The sequence below is a fragment of the Camelus dromedarius genome, chromosome 3 (genome assembly GCF_036321535.1).
Source record: "Camelus dromedarius isolate mCamDro1 chromosome 3, mCamDro1.pat, whole genome shotgun sequence".
Taxonomy (NCBI): domain Eukaryota; kingdom Metazoa; phylum Chordata; class Mammalia; order Artiodactyla; family Camelidae; genus Camelus; species Camelus dromedarius.
The window spans coordinates 106,003,452-106,023,894 of NC_087438.1; the positions used below are offsets into that span (position 1 = coordinate 106,003,452).

Consider the following 20,443-nt stretch of genomic DNA (forward strand, 5'->3'; position numbering starts at 1 on the left):
ACGTTTTATTATAAAAAATTCAAACATACAGTCAAGTGAACACCCACACGTCCACCACCTCGAGTCTATCATTAATGTTTTCTTATACTTGCTCTGCTACGATTCTATCTACTCCTCTATCCTTTCATCTATTTCAATTTTTTAATTCATTTAAAAGCAAAGGTAGGCTTGATTTTTTTAAAAAAATATCTATGTGTTTTTAAATAGGCAGCCTGTATTTTCTGTGTGCAGAATCTGGTGTCCTGCCCAGACCCCCGTTAGTAAGATGGTGCAGCCATCCTGCAGCTGTTAGGGGGCTGGCTATTTGCCCCCCTTCTTTGGAGAACTGTCCATGGCTGATGGAGCCACCTGGCCCGCAAGGTTACCGGCAGCTCTCAGCAGATGACTGACTAACGTGGGGAGGCAGAGTCTGCGCAAAAGGCCCGTCTCGTTGCCTTAAGGGGGAGGCAAGATGGGATTTATGTTCCAGAGGCCTCGCCACTGCACCCTCCACCTGGGATCAGGTCAGAGTTAGATTTGACCTGAGGTCTCATCTCTGCTCCGTTCCTGCTCTTCCTCCATCCTGCTCCACCCCACCCCTGACGGGCCTCCCCTGAGAGCACACCTTCAGTAAATCACAAGCACCTGATTCCCTGCCTCGGGCTCTGCTTCTAGGAAACCTGACCTGAGATAACATACTTGAGAAGGCACAGACATCAAATATCACACAGAAGCATACAGCATCAGTGTCAGCTCTGGATGCTCAGGTCACAGGAGATACTTTTAAGAGTACCTGTCTTCTCATCTATCTACCATAAGCTTGCATTAATAGTGCACCAACGTCAAGTTTTGAAAAAGACCCTTTCCTCCAAGAGGATTCTCGGGGAGCAGACTCCGGCCCGTCTACCCTGCTCAGGTGTGTGTTTTCAACGTCTCTTTCCTGAGTGTGAGAAGCTGTGAGAAGCCAGGCTGCATCCAGAACCATCTCAGAGAGGGCTTTTAGAACTGAGTCAACAGCCTCTAGGGAGAAGCTCCAAGAAGACTGGGGACCCAGAGCCACCCTCTGTCCAGGAGCCTCAGCACCTTTTAGACAAGGTCCTCAGGGCTCAAAGAAATGGACAGAATTGGCGTGGGGCATGAGGACGGGGGGCCGTCTCCAAAGCTCACTCTAGCTCAGATGGTACCTTTGTGCTGATTGTAAAAGGCTGGCCCTCTAAGCAGCCAGTTGAGGGGGATATGGGCTGGATTCCAGCCCCCACCTGCTGACTGGAGTTGGCTTCAATCCCTGAGAGGTGGTCGAATCACAGCTCTGAGCCCCAGAGACAGGAGTCCTCCTTTGGGTGCACAAATCATCCCCTCCCATGGATGGAGGCTGCCCTGAAGAAACACTCAACCCTGAATCCAAGAGGTGCAAGGGCCACGGTCTATGTAACAGTCCCCTCTCATGGTGGGGAGATTGGTGTGCCTGTGCTCATTGACTCACACTGTCACTTTTTGACGTTTTAAAATATTGTCACAGAACAAACCAATCTGTAATCTACTTTTCATTTATGTAGTGGGATTCATGAATTTCTGACATTTCCAACAGTTACCATTTTTCTCTCGGCAACTGAAGGGTCATCCTTGTTCCCCTGGCTGCCGCCCTGCTGACAACACACTCCTGATGTCCACAGGATGGCTCAGAACACGGGCTCAACAGTCAGACTCGCTGGCTTTGCCTTCCAGAGCTTCCACCTCGTAAAAGCTATGTAACTTTGGGCAAATTATGTAACCTCTCTGAGCCTCGTCTCCTAGTGGCAGTGCTAATACCACTGGAGTGCTGTGGGGGATTAACGCAGTGATGCTCGTAAAGCCCCCAGCACGGGGCCTGGCACTAGGAGGAACTTAATACACGAAGACATCATCATCTTCATCAACCACCCTCACTTCTCCTGCCCAACCTAAATCACCTGCTAAACCAGCAGGTTGTCTCCTGCTCCCCAGGGTGGCCTTTGGGGAGTCTACCTCAGCAACAGGTGCTGAAGGTGCAGAGAGCAGGGTACTATCCTCCCCCAAGCAGGATCCAGGAGGTAAATGCTCGTGCATCGCACAGTTGGACCCACCTGCACTAAGCCAGGGACCTCCCTGACCTGGTCGCTTTGGGGCTGGGAAGTGACCACACAAAGGCAGCAGCCAGTACCCTTGGCTGGACTTGCCAAGCAGGCTGAACAGGACTCAGTCTGGTTTCTCTAGGCACAGTCTCAGCCCCTAGGTTCTGCATCCACATCTGTACCTCTCTGAACTTGGGGCAGATTGCAATCTACTTTTAAGTGAGATGCTTGGAGGCTCAGGAAGCAGTATCCTCTGAGGACCCTTTCAGCCCTGACAATAGCTTCAGGATCTTCTAAGCATCTTCCTGTTCTGTATCTCAGCTCTGCTCCCCAGTTCCCTGCGCATCAGCCACTCTGCCCCAAGCCCCTCCTCATTTCTTCCGCACATCCTCAGTGACTAGCAGAGGCCTTGGCACATGGTGGGGCCTCAGATGCCCTTGACCTAAAGTGGATGAATGAATGGAGCAAATGACTCAGTGATGATGAAGATGATGGCTGCTGCTTCTGAGGTTTGGCTACTTGCCAGGCTTGTGTCAAGTGCTTTACTTGCAATATCTCATTTAACCCTCCCAAAAGTTCTAGAAAATGGGTACCATGATATTCTTCATTGCAGAGAGGAGGATACTGAGTCTGAGAGCATCACAGCCTGTCAAAGCTCAAACACCTAATAAAAGGCAGAGCTGGTGTGTCTGACTGCAAACTCCATTCTCTTAACCGCCATAATATATATAATGCTCCAAACTGATGACCCAAAATCCAGATGGCTCAAAGGAAGGAGAATCATATGAAGATTCAGGAAAGAGGATAAGTCTTCAGGTAAGGTTGTTCTGTGGGAGGGTGTAGACTGAGAGAAAAGGGGGCAGCTTAATGATAATGAAGCCCTTACTTTGGGACGTCATGGTGCTATGCTTTATTTAATCATCACAATCCTACAAGGTATATATCATTTCCATTTTTCCAATGAGAAAATTGAGCTTCAGAGTGGTTAAGCAATATGTCCCAGGTCACACAGCAAGTAAGCAGCAAACCTAGGATTTGAGCTGAAGTCTCCCAGCCCCAGATCCCATAACTTACTGCTCCCCATTATAACTGGAGAAGGAGGCACAAATGGGAGGTGGCAGCACTGACCTGAGACAGTTGCAATTGTGGAGCAACACACACACACACACACACACAGTCCCCACCTCCTTCCTCCAGGAATGATGGCATTTGTAAAAACCATGGGATTTTATAGTCAGAGACCACTCACAAACCCTCCATTTGTGCTGACCATTTGCACTGGTCAAGGGGAGGTGGAGGCCCAGGGAGGGTAGAAGCCACCCATGGCCATAAGCAGATCAGGGGCCAGGGTCCAACCAGGGTTGCTCCCCGTCAGCCACCTTGCTGCCCCTTCTCTGATTCTGGCTCTGGAGCCTCTGGCTGCTGTGTGTGCAGCTCTGCTCCCCTTCCCAGGCACAGGGAAGGGGAGGTGCCTTCTGGGTATAAATAGCAGATGAAGATGCTTTTCTTCAGCAGGAGAGTTAACCCTTGGGGCCCTGGACACGGAGAGATGCTTCTCTCCCAAAGGAAAAGACTTGGTGGCTGTCAGAGTAGGAATATTCCTTACAGAGCACCTAGACCTTGCTCCTCAAGTGTGGGTGGTGAGTCAGCAGCCTTGGCATCAGCTTGGAGCGTGTTAGGAATGTAAAACCTCAGGTCCCATCCAGACCAACCCACTCAACTAGAATCTACTGTTTAACAAGATGCCCAGCTGGTCCAGACAGCCCTCTCCTTATAAGGATAGGGCAAAGTGGCTCAGAGAGGGTAGTGCTCCTACGCAAGGTCACATAGCCATTCCCTGACATAACTATATCTGGAATCTGCACTCCTTCCCCCCCATGACTCAGAACCCCGACAGGCGGGGATGCAGCCCTCCAGTTGTGCAGGGATGGGGGAGGGGAGGTCAGGCAGTGAGGTGCTGTTTCAGTGCCATCCCCGCCGGCCCTGGGCTCAGCCTCTCCACGCAGCCTGGCCTAGTCCACCCGGGGGCAGGGGCCGCCCTGGGGCTTGCCTAGCACTAGGCAGGGGGCAGGGCGGCGGCGCCGTGCTGACTCAGCATGGGGGTGGGTTTGGGGAGTGGGCTGCGCTGGTCAAGGCCAAGCTGGGCCTATTTTCGTCTCTCGCAGAGCTTCGGGACTTTTCCTGAAACAGCTTTTCTGAAGGAGGCTGCCGGCAGTGTGGGCTGAGAGGAAGGGCCCCTTCTTCACCTTCCCCCCAACCAAGCTGCTCGCTGAGGAGAATGGAAACCATTAACGACACCCCCTTTTCCCACCACTATTGCCGCCGTCCCTGGAAAAGAGAGCAGCTGCCCCAACACCCACCCACCGGGGGGTTGGGCAGGAGAGGCGGCCGCCCCCCCCCCGCAGCCCCCGCCCCTCCCCCACACTCACCGATGTTGGGGTGCTTCAGGAGCCGGCAGATGCGCGCTTCACGCTCCAGCTTCTGGTGGTCTGAAACAAAGGTGCCCAGTGAGCCCAGGTGAGGGAGGCACCTGCACCCACCCCACCTCTCCCCCCTCACGGCCTCGGATGACCTCCACCTCCCAGGGCAGCCCCGCCCCTGGAAAAGCTCGCCTTTGGGGCGGAGCCTCTGGGTCCTCCAGGAAGGCTGCGGGAAGCAGCCCAAGAGAGAGAGCCTGGCGCTGCAGTGATTCACAGGTCCCTTCCCCTCTCTGGGCCTCAGTTTCCTGGGCTCTCAAGTAAGGGGCATCCCCTGCCTGTGTAAGAGCCAAGCTCCATGCAGCCTGGAACGCCCCCACCGCCGGTAAGGCTTCTGCTCCCCTCCTCCAGCCCTGCCCCTCAGACTACACTCCAGCCGGACTGAACTGCTGAATTTCACCTCTCCCGGCACCCCCTGCTCAGCCCTCTCACTCTGGGGCTTCTCACGTGTGGTTCTCTGGGCTTGCAATACTCCTTCTTAGCCAACCATCTGTCCTTCACCAGCCATCACTCTCTCCAACCCATCCTTCAATGGCGCCTTCTCCCGGCAGCCTGCCCTGACTGCCAGGCTAGCAGGGGCTCCTCCCTGCTCTCAGGGTCCCTGGACAGCACGTCCCACTGTGTCTCACGGATATTGCTATTCTTGAGGGCAAGGACTTGGTCTCCAATGTACCCCTGGCATCTACCCAAAGGCCTGGCCTATAGGAGGTGCTCAAGAGATAACTGAATGGTAGGGAGGGTGCAGCTCAGTGGTAGAGTGTGTGTTTAACATGCACAAGATCCTGGGTTCAATTCCAAATAACTCCATTTAAAAAAAGATATATACTTATCATTTCTTCTGTGTAATGTAGCACGAATATAACTAGGACATTTAAATGACCCGTTCAACCCATATTGATTCTTTAAACATAAGAATAAAGTTAATAAAAAGCAAAGGAATGAATGAATGAACCTTTCTAAAGGAGTGGGTATTCTCTATGGGAGAAGGGCTGTATTGATTTGCTGAAGCCGCCTCCCTTGAGAGGACTCAGAACACCTACTTTCCAGGACTTCCCCTCCCATCTGGGAGAAAGGCCTAGTTCAGGATCTGCACCTGTGGTCTCTGACTCTGAGGCTGTTGACCGCAATCACCTCCACACCTCCCTGGGCTGTGGGCATCACTGTTTTTATGCATTTCTCAATTCCCTTTTTGGTGCTTTTCTCACAACTTGGTAGTTAATACCTTAATTTAAAACAACAAAATGGAAAAAAAATGGGGGGGGGGAGTCAGGAGCAAATGTAGAATATTTACTATGTGCCAGGTGTTATGCAGAGCACTCTAAACACATCTCAAGTCCTCCCACCAGTCCTCTGAAAGCAGTACTATCACCATGCTGGCTTTACAGAGGAGTCAACAGAGGTTAAGTACCTGGCCCAAAGTCACACTGTGGTGAACAGTAGAGCCACACTGTGTACCCAGGCAGTCAGAAACCAAGGGTGAGCTTTAAAACCCCGTGCTATCCTGTTCTCCACACCTTGACTCATCACCACCACTTCCACCTATCCCCATGCCCCAATTCCCGACTGGGAAAATTGAGGCCCACAGGAGGCAGAGCCAGGACTAGAACCCCGGTCTCTGGCCCCTCCAGAGCAGGTGGGCCCCAGGGAGGGCGATGAGGATAGAGAAAGTTCCAGCCCTGTCCCCAGGCAGCTGGCTCCCCTCTCCCCTTCCCTCTCCATTACAGCAATCACTGGGCATCCTCCAAGGGCTGCAGAAGCTGAGATCAATACTGAAATGTGGCTTTTCCATCAGCAAAGCAATTAAGTCCAATCCTCTTTCTGTAGAGTGTAAGCTCCACTCCCCAGCTGAAGGCGGCTGCGGGGGGGGGGGGGACGGGGGAGGGGGAGCTGGCGCAGGCTGGGGACATCCCTCTGGTTCCCCTCTCTCTCTGCCTCCTTTCGTATCCTCCAGGGTGGTTCCCTGGGGAAAGGAGGGGGAATCCCCATCCAGGGCTGGCCAAGGGCCCTCAATGACCTGAAGAAGGCTGGATCTTCCCTGCCTCCACACCCTGTCCCCCACCCCACCCATCCCAAGCAGAACCAGAAACCAGGCAGGTCAAAGTGGGGCCTATCAGAGGGGGCTGGGCTCCTCCTTGCCCAGGCTACACATTCAGGGGACAAAGGACCTAAATCCAGAATTCTGATGTTTTCTCCAGGTGAGGTCACCCAGGAGCAGTTACAACTGACAGGATTAATGGAAGAAATGTTGGTCACACAGCTTCAAACATGGGCCTGGTTACCAGACCTCATAGCTGGAAATGCTGGGAACTAATTGTTTTTATAAATGTTGTAATCATCTGATGCATAGTACAATTACATTGCATTGCAACTTTCAGTGCTAAAAACATTAATTTGTTGAATGTAAACACACACTTTATACAATAATTTTTTAACTCTGTTTTGAAAGGTTTTCACTTTCTTGTATACAGGGAACCTCAAGAAATGTAGGGACAGTTTCTCTTGACCTCTGAGGCCTTGCTCCGTTATGTAGATGGGGAAAATGAGGCCTAATGATACAGGAGCAGTCTCTTTATCAAAATCAAGGTGGTCGTCAAGGTGGTCAAGCTTTATTACAACTCAGAGCTCTGAGGAACTACTCCTGAACAGTTCCCACAACCCCTGGACAGCCAAGGACTTCTAGTTAAAATATAAATTAAATCTTGTAACTCCCTGACTTCCAACTTTCTAACAGCTTCCTAATGTACTTATAATACAATCCAAACTCATCACCACATCCAGCAAGATCCTGCTGGGTCCTGTCTCATTTTCATCTGAAGCTCCAGCCACACTGGGCTCCTTTGTGGCCTCAGGCACTGCAGTCCCCTTCCTACTACAAGGCCTTTGCACTGGCTGTGCCCTCTGCCTGGGAGAGTCTTCTCATGGCAGCCTTCTTCACCTCAGGCAGATCCCAGCACAATGTCACCTCCTCAGACAGCTTCCCCAGCTGCCTTTTCTGAGTATCCCTCCTGCCCTATAATTTCCCCATTTTCCTGGTTTATTTTCTTTATAACACTCATCACTACCTGAAATCACCCAGCTTATTTGTGTGTTTAATGTTCTTTTCAGTTCCCCTCCCTAGAAAACAGGTGCAATGAGATCAAGACCTTGTCTGTCAGTATCTGCCATGTTCCCAGGGCCTAAAGCCACTAAGCAGCTTGTTCAAGTTCCCAGAGCCAAGAAATGGCAGAGCTGGGATCTCAGCCCATGTTCATAATTACTGTACTGTATTGCATTCTCATAACTGATACATACATCCATCCGGCTCAGCAGAGTCCCGTGACAGTGAGATGTCTGAGAGAAGCTAGTCTTTACCCTCCTGCCCGAGCCCATGGAAGGGTTGCTCCCAATGCCCATTATGATGGGTGCTTCTCCCTCCCTCCCTGGGGGCAGGCCTCCAGGGTGTTGGGGTTAAGGAGGCTGGCCTTGCCCAGAGCTTAGCAGGTGGGGGATGGGTGGAAACTCTGGGGAGAGATTCCTGGGCCGGTGCCAGTAGGGCAGGGTCGGGCAGAGCACGGCCCAGGGAAGGGACGTCAGGCAGACAGGCAGTGGGATTCTGACTGGAAGTACAGGAACCAAAGGAGAAAACAGATCTCCAAGTCTTAGAACGGGAAATGCCCCCTCCTTCCACAGGGCCTCAACAGCCCTCCAGATCCTGGGAGGTGGGCGAAATAATCCCACGGACCAAGAACACCAGGCAGGGGTGGGGAGCGAATGAGGCAGACCGGAAAGACGTGTCTTACTGCTTCCTCACATGCTCCCTTGCTTGGCCCTGAAGCTCAGGGGCAGCCCCAATGAGCTCACACCATGCTTCCCACCTGGTGTCCTGGGACTGGTCACCAGGGAGCCAAGGAAGAGACCCGTCAGCACTCAGGTGGACAGCGGGGCCTGTAGAGGATGCTGTACCTGAGGGCCAGTCACATATGGCTGCACCAGCCACATTCGTGCACCCAGCCTGCCCTAAAATGTTGATGAATTCTTCCTGGTGAGACTGTGGCTAGGGAAGCATCCAGAGCCCCTGGCAGGGAGTTAGCTCTGAGCATGGACTGGCTATTGTCACGGCCAGCAGGATTTTTTAAATTCAGGGGCTTGGGTCTCACCTACTGAATCCCCCACCCTCAGGGGAGGAACTGGGGCAGCTGCATTTTTCAAAAGCCTCCCAAGGGGATTAGGCAGGGATTGGGACAGGAAATTTTTTTTTTTTACCTCTCATTTCATGTCTTTATGGCTTCTTGGAATTTATACTATGATCATTTTATACAAAAGACTAGTTTAAAAATACACACAAAACCTGTCTCCTGGGTTTGGGAACCACTCGATAGAAAAGGCTGGCCCCGTGGGGAAGGAAGGGGGGTGGTCGGATGCCCCGGGTGGGCACGACCCCTGCTGGGAGCTGCCAAAGTCACCAGGGTGTGCTCTCAGGAGAAGCTTAGAGTGTGTTTCCAAATATTCAACATCAAACCGCTCCCACCCCGGGCCCCATGAGTGGCAAACAAAGAAACCTGCTAAAAGAAGCTCTGCCCCTCCTCTCCTGCTGGGGAGAAAAGCGTTGGCAGTTTGCAGACTTCTTTGGGAAGGTTCCCCTGAGAGCATCCCCACTCCCACCCTCACACTCACCAAGGCCTGGACATCTTCCTCCCAAGAGGTCAAAGGCTCCACAAATTGCCAGAGACTGGGCTGGGTGGTTACTGCACAGCCCAGAGTCTACACTGCCCCAGTAATGCTTAGTCACCAGCCGGCAAATAGGCAATGCCCCTTCCATTCTGCCCATACACATCTGTCTCTTTCTGTCCTATGTTTGTGGGTGGGTGTGTGTGTGTGTGTGTGGATGTGGCTCTGAGAGTGCCAGCTTCCAAGGAGGACTTTGGTTCCTGATCCTTATTCATTTTGGGGCAACACAACATGTCACCCCAAGACATCCTGTGCCACCCCACAGGACTGTGGCTCTCGTCCTGCCCCTACTGTATCTCATGGGTGGGGACATCTCTCCATTCCTCACTAGAAACAAAGCAGAGAGGGCATTAGATCGCCACTAGTCCCACAGCAATGGCAAGGCGAGCCCCAGCATCTGGCCATGAGGCAGCACTCCTGTTAGCCTGCCTGCCCTCCCTGACTCCCTGCCCCGGCTCCGGCTCCAGCCCTTCCACACCAGCGTTCATGCTGACTGTGTGCCACTGCGGGCCCTGCTCATCAGAGAACCACACTTACCCCCACCCCAGCCTCCTCTCCCTGCAGGACGCTATCCTCCCTGCCAGGGAGTTCGGTAACTGGGAGAAAGTATTGGGCTCCCAGCAACTCTGAGCCAGAGAGATGAAAGGCAGCAACACACGGTCTGACACGGAGCCTGCTGGGAGGCCCGTGGGGGACAATGTGAACATCCTGTACCAGCCACCGTGAAACCCACACCTGCTGGGCGCCGGCACAGACACAGCTGCCACTATGCCAGGCAAACACCTGGACGCTGCGCAAGCTCCTCACACGATGTCTTCCACACTGCACAGTTCGCACCAGTACCTGCCTCACCCAACAGAATTCCCATCACCCCTAGGGGTCCCCAAGGCAGCTCAGACCCACCGTTGAGAGTGGGGAATAATAGATCTTTGAAGATAATCTTCTCTAACATGCTGACCATGGTCACCACCATTACCAGCCTAACCACATCACATGCTAAGGGCACGAAGAAAAGCTTCTGAGCATGCGTCCCAAGTTTTAATGTCCACACGAATCACTGGTGTCTTGTTAAAAATGCAGATTCTGATTCATTACATCTGGAATCATGAATTTGCATTTCTAACAACCTCCTGGTGATGCCGATGTTGCTGGTCTAGGACCACTTCCAAATTAGAATCACCTGGGAATCATTTCCAACACTCAAGTCACAGCCCAGACTAATTAAATCACAACACTTGGGGGTGGGATCCAGGCATCAGGGGTGTTTGAAGTGCTCCAGGGATTCCAGGCTTGGGAACTACTGTCCTAGGGAGTATTTAGGGACCAGAGGTGGACTGGTGTGGCTGAAGCAGGGTACACATGGTGTTCACTGGACACTGGTTCAGCCCTGGATGTGTCAGGTGCTGTCCTAGGTGCTGGGCATTTATAGGGAGTGAGACCCATCCCTACCTTCTTGGTGCTTATTATGGTCAAGAGGGAATATGGATATTAAACAAGGACCCAAGCCAGTAAGTGGGTTAAATCCAGGTTGGGAGAAAGCCACAAAGAAAGTAAACAGTAATGAAAGAGAAAAAATGGGGAAGATCCCCTCAGATTTGGAGGTCAGGGAAACCTCTTAAAGGATGTGGCATTGAGCTGAGACTCAAAGGTTGAGAAAGAGCCAGCCTTGTAAGGAGCCAGGTAAGGGCATCCAGGCAGAAGGAACGCTAGGGGCAGAGGTCTGGCAGTGAGAGTGGAGGCAAGTGGCAGAAGAACAAGGAAAGGAGGGCCCACCTGGCACCTTAACCTTCATCTGGCTGGGTGGGTGGAGGGCAGGGAGCCTGGCCTGTCAGAGAGGCTGTGGCCTCCAGCCTAGACCCCTAAGGAAGGAATATGGAGGGGTCTGTTCTCATAACACCCATAGGATGAAGAGCCCCACCTCTAACAGCAGCATACCCTGGGGGGCAGACCCACGTCCTGGTTCCAACCCAAACGTTGGAGGGAGGGGTGAAGGGAGGAGATCCCCGGAGGGCGGGTCAGGCATGGATCAGCCACCTACCTCTGGCAGAGAGCTTCTTAGTGTTGATAATCTTGGCAGCATATTCCTGGCCGGCCAGAACCTTCACACACCTGCGTACCACCGAGAAGGCTCCCCTAGGGCAGAGGAGGCAAAGACGGTGAGGGAGGGCGCAAGGGCTGCATCCCCAGGAGACACCAGAGTTTGTGCAGCAGCACTGTGCTGGGAGGGGTCCCTCCTCCAGGGCTGCTCGAGCTCACAGCGGCTGCCGTGATCCGACTCGGGGACAGAGTAGCCCAGAGACCCAGAAGAACCACTAGTAGTAAATTATTAGGAGCTTGGCCTCATGAGAGATGAGCCTTCTAGAGTCATAAGTTAGGTTCACCAAGTTCTAAAATATTAGCATCATACAGTGTTAGAATCACAGAATCTAGGTCCCTGGAAGCTTTCAGTTTTTTATTCTTTGAGTATGTAACACACGACATGGTTCAAAGTTCAAAAGACACAAAGATGGAGATAGTTAAAAGACTCCTTCCCATCCCTGTACCCCAGTCTCCAAAGTCCCTTCCCCAGAGATGGCCAGTGCGGCCAGAGCAGCTTTCCACAGATGCTCTCCCCCTCGCAAATGGTCCTGGCCTTTGCGTGCTGTTCTGTACCCTCCTTTTATTCAGAAATTTGTTTACAGATCCTCCTTCCATATTATAACACAGAGTTCCCCATTATTTAATTGTATGGCTGCCCTGTAATTTACCTAGCCCGTCCCCTATTGATGGGCAATTAGGTTAGTTCCAATTCATAACTATTACAAACAGTACTGCAATGACTAACCTTATATGTGTGCATTAGAATTACATTTCCCCTGCGTGCAGGTGTCTGTGGATAAACTTCCAGAGTTGGTATTATTTGGTCAAAGGGTAGGTGTTATTTGATAATATTGACAGATAATGAGAGACTATCCATCTTAGAGATGAACCTACCAGTATATGAGGGGACCATTTCCTCTGCCCTTAGCACAATGTGTTATCAAACGTTCATATTTTTGCTAGTGAGACAGGTGGAACATGCGACTCGGTGTGGATTTGATTTGGAATTCTCACATTCAGAGTGAAGTTGAGCATCTTTTCATATGTTTTAAGACACTCCTGAGATTTCACCGTCAAAGTATTTGTGGCTGAAGAACTTGGAGCAAGGGCTGTGAACTTCACTGCTCCCAGGAGACATTGTTGCTGTGTGAAATGTGGCCCATTACCCAGATTGCTTGATTTTTTCAAGAAGAGCCGGAAGTCTGGATATTTATGTGACATTTCCCAATTTTTAAGTACTAGCACTTCATTCCAAAAAAAAATTAAGCATAATATCTTGCCAAACAAAACTAGTTTGAGAGCTAGATCTGGCATTTAGGTGCCATATTGTCCCAAAGCTCATCGGGTCCAACCCCTGAATATCACAGAGGAGGCCCCTAAAGGGCCCGACACTAACTGTGGTCGCCACCATTACCACCCTAAGCACAGGCGAATGGCAAGAAGCAAGTCTCCTGGACAGCCTTCTCCAATTTTAATGTGCATACGAATCACCCAGCATCTTGTTAAAATGTGATTCTGATTCCTTAAGTTTGAAGTGGAGCCCAAGACTTTGAGCTCAGCATAGCTCAGAGTAGACTGCTCAAGGTCACACAGCAGGTAACAGGCCGTGCTGCGTCTGGAACTCAGATATCCATAATCCCAGGTTTTTGGCTTCTTCCCCACCCAGTGTGCCTGCCACTTCCTGGCCTGCAGGTCCAGGTTCCTGACACAGCCGCATCCCACCATATCCTCCAAACTTTGGTCCCCTCTCGTAAGCATGCAGGCAGCTCCAAGCCACAAAGATGAGGCTGATGGGAGTAGGGGCAGACACTGGCGGGCGCTGAGGAGCCTGCAGGCTGGCGGAGATGCCCGCTGCGCACATAGCCCTGGGCATAATGTCACTGGCTTCATGTCTGGGCGGCATCAAGGGAGCGGGTGGGAAGTTGCGGAGCAGGATGCGGAACAAAGATCTGGAAGGGGGGCTAGAGACCAGGAAATATGCCTTCATAGGAAAGCCGGAGAAGGCCAGAATTCACGGGCATGGCAACAGACCGTCCTGGGGTGGGCAGCCCTGTCTGCTGTTCACCTGGAGGAGAGCAGCAGACCCGGGTCTCCTTCCCTGAGAAGTCTCGCCATGACAGGGCCCCTTGTTTGTGCTCCCAGAGCCCCTCACCCCTCCCCATCTAGCACGGGACTGTGGTTGCTCATCCAGCTTGTCTGTCCACCCAACAGAGAGTTCCTGAGGGCCAGGACTTGAACTTTCCTCTTCACACCCCATGCACAGGTACCCCATCTTTGCTACCAACAGGGCCTCCATAAATGTTACTGTAGGAACAGGAGGGAGATTTCACTGAGAGGGATGGAAATGAGACAGGGAAGAGGACTTCATTCAGGGGTGTTAGGAACAAGAATAGGTATCTGAGAAAGGTGGGCACACTGGTTTCTGAAAGGCAGGGAAGGAGGGAGGTGATAAGTTTCTGAGTGCAGGGGCAGGGCTCAGCTCGCTCCCTGGCATCCACCTCATGCTTGGGTCAGAGCTGGACTTTAATTAACATGATATTGATGACAGAGAGATGGAGGGAGAGAGGGAGGATGTGAGGGACGGAGGGAGAGAGAAAATTTCTCCTTGAGAGAAACAAAACTCCAACCTAGATAAAGACCTTAGACCAATGGTTGTTGAGCTGGCTGTTTCAGAATCTCTTGGGGATCTTTTAAAAGTACATATTCCAAGTCTACACCCCGACCCACCAAATCAGAGTCTCTGAGTGTGGGCCCAGGAATCTGTATTCTCAGTTAACAGGCTGCCCGGGTGATTGTTTCACAGCCAGCTTGGCACTGTCCTGCCGGCCTTCTGGGGAAGTCCTGTTAGGTGCCCGGCCCCCTGGAACTCAGCACCGATGGGCCATCACATGGGGCTCTATGAGAAGGGGCTTGACAGGCCCCACGAACCGGGGCTCTGCCCCAGGAGCTGAGGACCTAGGAGCCATGTCAGTAAGACAAGAAGACACAGTTGCTGAACTTCTTCCTCACAACACAGAGCCAAGCTTTTGTGTAAATCCCAGATTCTAACTAGGCGCCCAGGCCATGGGCAGAGAGGCTGCAGGAACCCTCCACCCCCTGAAGGAGATCCTGTGCCTCTGAGTGGAGGTATATGCTTTTTGTTTTTTTAATTTTTTTCTGGGGCAAGGATGCATAGCTTTTAGCAGATGCTCAGAGGGAGGAGTTGATCAAAACTAGTTCAGAGCTGCTGATCCAGAGGACATCAGCCTCTCACATACCCAGAATGTGTCCTCCCTTTAAATGCACTTTCACCGCTAAGCTCCCTGTTCCTTCCAGCAACCCTGCAAAGTGGGGATTATGATTCTCCCATTTAACAGATCAGGAACCTGAAGCCTCAAGTGAGCAGGCGTTCTCCTCATGAGGCTGTGAAGAGAACCAGGTCACCTGCCCTTGGTCTTCTGTCTCCACCAAAGGCAAGAGTGCGGCCCTCAAAGGCAGGGGCTCTGGGCTCACAAACGCCTGTGGTCTGATCATGACTCAACTTGGCTCTTCCCCTCTCTGTTTCCTCCTGTAAAATGGGGGCAATAATAGTATCTAGCTCCTGGGTTTGTTGGGGAAATTAAGTGAGGTAACACATGTAAAACATTGGGCATGGTGCCACGCACACAATCATCAAATAGGGCGAGGAGAGGGCCTGGGCCGAGGAGCCCCTCTCTCTACCTATGCTGCCTCAGGTCTCTGTCCACAAGTGGAAAGGCTCCTCCCCGCCTGCCACGGTGCTGGGGATCGGGGAGCTGAGGGGCAGAGGAGAATCTGTGGCAAAAATAAGAGTGCGGGCAGTAAGCTTGCAGCCTTAACTTCCTCTCTTTTTAATCTTTTGTTTAAAAAAGTCATGTTTCTGCATTCTTGTCCTGCGTGAGCGAGTGGCCACAGCCCAGCAGCCTTGGCAAGAGGAAGGGCCAGCCCACTCCTCCCACGGCCCCGAGCTGAGCAGGTGGCCAGCGGGTGGGTGGGCAGGAGTATGGAAACTGGACAGGGTGGAAGAGAGGAGGAGGCCCAGGTGTGGAGGGCAGGGTGGGCGAGAGTGACCGGAAGGAAGGGGTGAGACCTGCAGTGAGGGCCCTGAGTGAGTGGGGGGCGTCCGTGGGCAGGTCCTGGGAGCACCTGTGATAGTCTTCCTGGGTGCAAAGAGTTCAGGGGGTGTGTCTGCCCGCAGGTGTGTGTTGGCAGCCCATCTGCGCCCTTGTGGATGTGACGCCATGAGGCTCTGGGTGTGTCAAAGTACACGTGCATCACCCTGGGTATGAAGTGTGTACCCGTGTTAGCGAGAGGGTCACAGAATGTGGGCAAGGAGGGGTGTGTGCATGAGACAGACACTGGAGATCTCAGTCCTGCTGGGAGGTCTGCCCCAACGTGGGCCTCAGTTTCTTCATCTGCAACGTGGGAGTTGGGGTTAGCGTGAAGCTAAACAGTACGGAGGCCTTTCCACCTTCAATATTCTATATCAGGGCTGGCCAACAGAACTCTCTGCGATGGTGGAAATAGTCTATGTTGTCCAGTGTGGCAGCCAGTAGCCTCATATGGTTAGAGAGCACTTGAAATATGGCTAAAAGAACTGAGGAAACGAATTTTTAACTTTATTTCATTTAAATCATTAGAAGTGGCTAGTGACTACCATATCGGCTAGCGAAGTTCTGTGTGAATCTGAACAGGCGCTCCTGAACGAGCCCAACCAGAGTTCAAATCGTGGTTCAGTCTCTTTCGAACAAGTGACTTCACCTCGGTAAGCCTGTCTCCTCCTCTGTAAAATGTAGGTAAGAAAAATACCCACTGTGAGCAGCTGTTTCAAGGATTCAATGAGAGAATATGGTATATGGTGGGTTTAGCCCAGTCTCTGGAATACAGTAAAGGCTCAAGAAACACCACCTTTTACTGAGATCATTATCTCCAAGATGACGAGAACAGCTGGCATTATGAGAAGCAAAATGGATCTTGTTTGCCAAGCTCAGGGAAGAAGCAAGCCAGGAGAGGTGCTGGGGGGGGGGGCACGTGAGGGGGACGGGGTGCTCCCTGGGGCGAGCAGCCTGCCCCTGGGTGTGAGCCGGCAGGGAGGCCGCACCTGCCTCTGACAGACGGATGGGGAGGGCAGAGTGATAGTGGGTCCAGCGTGGCTGAGAATGTGGGAATGTGCTAATGGGCCATGAAAAGCAAGAGTCACGCTTGGAAGTTGCTTTCCGGCTGCCTGGCAGGCACGGTGTCCTGGGAGTTGCTGACTGCCAGCCCATAGGGGGCTTATCACCCTCTCTGGTCTCAAACACCCCAAAATGCTGACTTGGCAGCACCAGGAGCATTAGGTCGGGACGCGAAAGACCAGGGTCCTCACTCAGCTTGGCCGCCAGTTTGCTTATCCTTCCATTTGAAAGACGGAGATGAGAAGCCCCAGCCCGGCTTCCTCCTGGGCCATCGGTGAGGAGTCTCCACTACGTAGGGATGGGAAGAGGTTCCTGGTACCCAAGGCTAGTTATTGTCAACTTCCTCTAAAGGGAACCTCCCCACCTTCCCCCCGGGCCATCCAGAGCCCAGAGTGTGCCTGTGGGTGTCAGCAGACAAGAGCACTGTGGATGGGGGCACAATCACCAGACCCCCCCTCCACTCTGCCCTCCTTGAGGGTCTGATTGTTGGTCCTGACAACCTTTCAAGCCTTCCCTTCAGTGGCTGCCTCTTCAAACACACCCTGGTCTCCCTCATTCTGGAAAATGAAACAACTATCATTCCCCTAAACTTAAAAATATTTTAAAGCCAAGAGCCTTTCTCTCGACCCAGCAGCCTGAGCCACTTCCCCTCTTCTTTGCTGCCAAACTTCCAGAACAAGTGTCCGACATCCGCCGCCTCCTCTTCCCACCTCCCACACGCCCTGAACCCACCACAATCTGGTTCCCACCCCCAGCTCCCTGGAAGAAAAGTTGTGCCAGGCCCGCCAACCCGATGCCCGTCCCCCCTAGCCCCTGCAGTCCCCACTGGGCCTGGTCTGCCTCGCCTGCCCCACACCAGGTGGCATTTGGCTCCACTGGCCACCCAGCTTTGAGACCCACCTTCCCTCTTGTTTCTGGGTCGCCGCCCTCTCCCTGGTACCCGCCCCCCCAGCAACGACAGCGCTTTCATATCTTCATCCCCCCTCAACTGGGCTGCTCCCTGTTCTCCCTCCCCCTATTCTCACCACTCCCCACTCCATTTCTTCCCCCCAGGGCCGTTAGCCAGGGTCTCTGGGGAGGCTCTGGGGGTTCATGAACACACCTAAAATTTTAACAAAATTAGTCTGTGTCTCTGCATTGTTCTGGGCAGAGGATGCGTATTTTTCATTAGCTTCACAAAGGAATCTGTGACCCCGTCCCCAAAATGATGAAAGCCACTGACCATCACCTAAGATTGAAATCTGCTTCTAATGAGCCCCTCCTCTTTTCAGATTCTAGTCCCAAATTTCCAGCTACTCACCATCTTGCCTGGATGCTCGGTGATAAGCCCCTCCTAATCAGAGTCCAGACTCCTCCCCCAAATCTCCCCACACTCAGTTAGTACCCATAAGCCTGCTACCTCTCAGAGACAAGCTGGGTGGTTTCAGAAAGTTATCTGTGAGAGTATTAGCATCCAATACCTCTTGATGGTCAGTAATCACAGCCCAGGTTAGCTAATCTGGTCACTTGGCACGGAGCAAGGCCTGGGAGCATGGAACCCAGAGCAGACGGGGTTTGAATGTCTGTGGGGAGGGACAGAGTTGGAGTTGGCCACTGAAACCACTCCACCCGAGAGGCCAGAGTGTGGGCCATAAGTGGCTGCATCAGAGGCTGGTATGCCCAGTAATTTTGCCATTGAGGTCCACCCTCTCCCCATTTTACAGATAAAGAAACTGAGGCCAAGACCTTGAACCCAGGACTCCTGATTCATCATCTTTGGTTTTTCCAGTACCCCATACGCTTGGATCAAAGGGCCCTACCGTGGAGTTGAGATGGGCTTTGGGGTCGGGGGGTCTGTGGGAAATAATACACAACATTCTGTGAGTTGGAGTGAGAGTGTTTCGTGAGGGAGAGTGATCGTGGCTCGTATGAAATTCTCTGAGGGCTCCTAGATTCCTCAAACACTTACCAACCTGAGATCAAATTTGTTCAGAAACAAAGTGAATAACCTGTTTCCGTGATATCCACCTCTATATACTTTAAGCAAATCCCTTCACTTTTGGGGGCCTCAGTTTACCCATCTGTGAAGTAAACTGTTGCTCATTTTTAAGACCTCTCTCTCTTTTTACTTACTTCTTTTTAAGCAAAATGTCCTTTCGTAAGGGGGGAGGGTATAGCTCAAGTGGTAGAGGGCCTGCTTAGCATGCACGAGGTCCTGGGTTCAGTCCCCAGTGCCTCCACTGAAAAACCAAATAATACATAAATAAACCTAATTACCTCCCCCTGCAAAAAAAAAAAAAAATATATATATATATATATATATATATATATATATATATATATATAGTGTCCTTTCTTAATAACAAATAAAACACAGCAACGCAGGTCCTCAGTTGGCAAACAGGGCAGAGGAGATAGGGACTGGGAGCTCAGGATCCTCTTTGCTTGGTTTTCTCTCTCCTCCCCCCAGCTCAGCATAGCAGTGCTGCCCCAAACTCCTCAAACTGCAGCACTGTAGAGCCAGAAAATCCTAGGACCTTTTACTGAAACCACACATCTTCCCTCCTCCCCGCCTGGGCTGTACCGCCTACTCCCAGACTCCAGAAGATGCTGCGGGGACACTGTGTCTTCGAGCTGTCCCGCATCCCCCAGGCCTGCCCCACGCCAACCCAGCAGAAGTCTCATGGGGGACACAGAAGGCCTGAGAACCGGAAGATTCTGTTTGCTGCAGGGAACATTGAACCAACAGAAGTTCCAACATATTCCTTGTTTTGGCTGTGCCTGGGTTTTCTTGAATAGGTTACAAAAAGGAAAATTTAAAAATATATATATCCACAGAGCTCGGTGACAGGATCAGAGCAGGCAAAGCAGGGAAATGCTGAGGGGCTGTTTTCTCCCCCGGCTCAGCTGGCCTTCTGGCCTGGCTCTGTCCACACACACCCCAAAGACCTTCAGAGGTTGAGCGAGAGAGGCGCCAAGGGTTAAGAAGCCAAGCATTGGGCTGGAAAGTGGCCAGAGTGCCCAATTCGCATGTGTCACTAGCTTGTGTGACCTCAGACAAGGCTCCGTCCACAAGACAAGAAAGTACTCTTCATCCTCAGTGTGGGACTGAGGATGTTCTGGCCCCTAAACCATCTCCTGCCTCATGCACTCAGCAAAGCATCTCACCGGATGAGAACAAGGATGCAGGGCAGGAGGGAAATTGAGGCACAGGGGCGAGAGGAGGGCTGTGGAGTGCATATCTATCTCTGCTAGCAGAGTGCTGTCTCCCGAGGCCGCGTCCATCAAGCAGGTAGAGGAGCGGTTCTGGCCATTAGAAAGCTCTCCCTTACGCCGAGCTGAAATCCACCTCCCTGTTCCTCTACACATGGGGCCCTGCTCTGCCCTCCAGGGCCGCACACAGCAGTCTTCTCTCATCATCTGGGACCCCAAGATGACCCTGCAGAGATGAGAGGAGAGAACACCTCCCCTGCCCGAGGGTCTCTTCTCCCTGCTGAAGTCCTCCAGCTTCTCAGCCCTGTCTCACTTGATTTGGCTTCCAGACCTTGGCCACCCTGCCTGGCCCCCTCTTCTAGACAATCTACAGCTTTTTAATGCCCTTCTAGCCCCCAGGCATCCAAAAGTTGGAGGCAGGCTGAGCAGGCCTAAGAAGAATGGAACCCCCCAACCCCCCCAGGGCTGATGTGCTCCATCAAAATGCACACCTCAGAGCCTTTGCCTATGCTGTTCCCACTCTGAAGAACACTGTTCCACCCTCTTCCCTCTGACTGACTCTTATTAGGCTTCCAGCTCCCCAATGCCACCTCCTCAGGGGAGACTTCCCTGATACCTCCCTCACCCTAACTAGTTGAAGTCTCTTTACAGCTCATAGCCCCATGTCTGCGCCCATAATCCTTATCCAGTTGCACTTAAATAATAATATCTGAAGTGATTTAATTAACCTCAGCTTCCCACTAGACCA

General features: G+C 52.2%; 1 protein-coding gene across 3 annotated transcripts in view; it reads right to left on the reverse strand.

Moving 5' to 3' along the window:
• The window catches only part of CAMK2A (calcium/calmodulin dependent protein kinase II alpha), a 60,649-nt gene that overhangs the window by 34,145 nt on the left and 6,061 nt on the right, over positions 1-20,443 (reverse strand). For all 3 annotated transcript variants that reach the window (XM_031449336.2, XM_031449338.2, XM_064484437.1), the window contains exons 2-3: positions 11,292-11,386; positions 4,499-4,558 (exon numbers count right to left, since the gene is read on the reverse strand). In XM_031449336.2, coding sequence (XP_031305196.1) covers positions 4,499-4,558; positions 11,292-11,386 — 155 coding nt within the window. The remainder of the gene's footprint in view (positions 1-4,498; positions 4,559-11,291; positions 11,387-20,443) is intronic.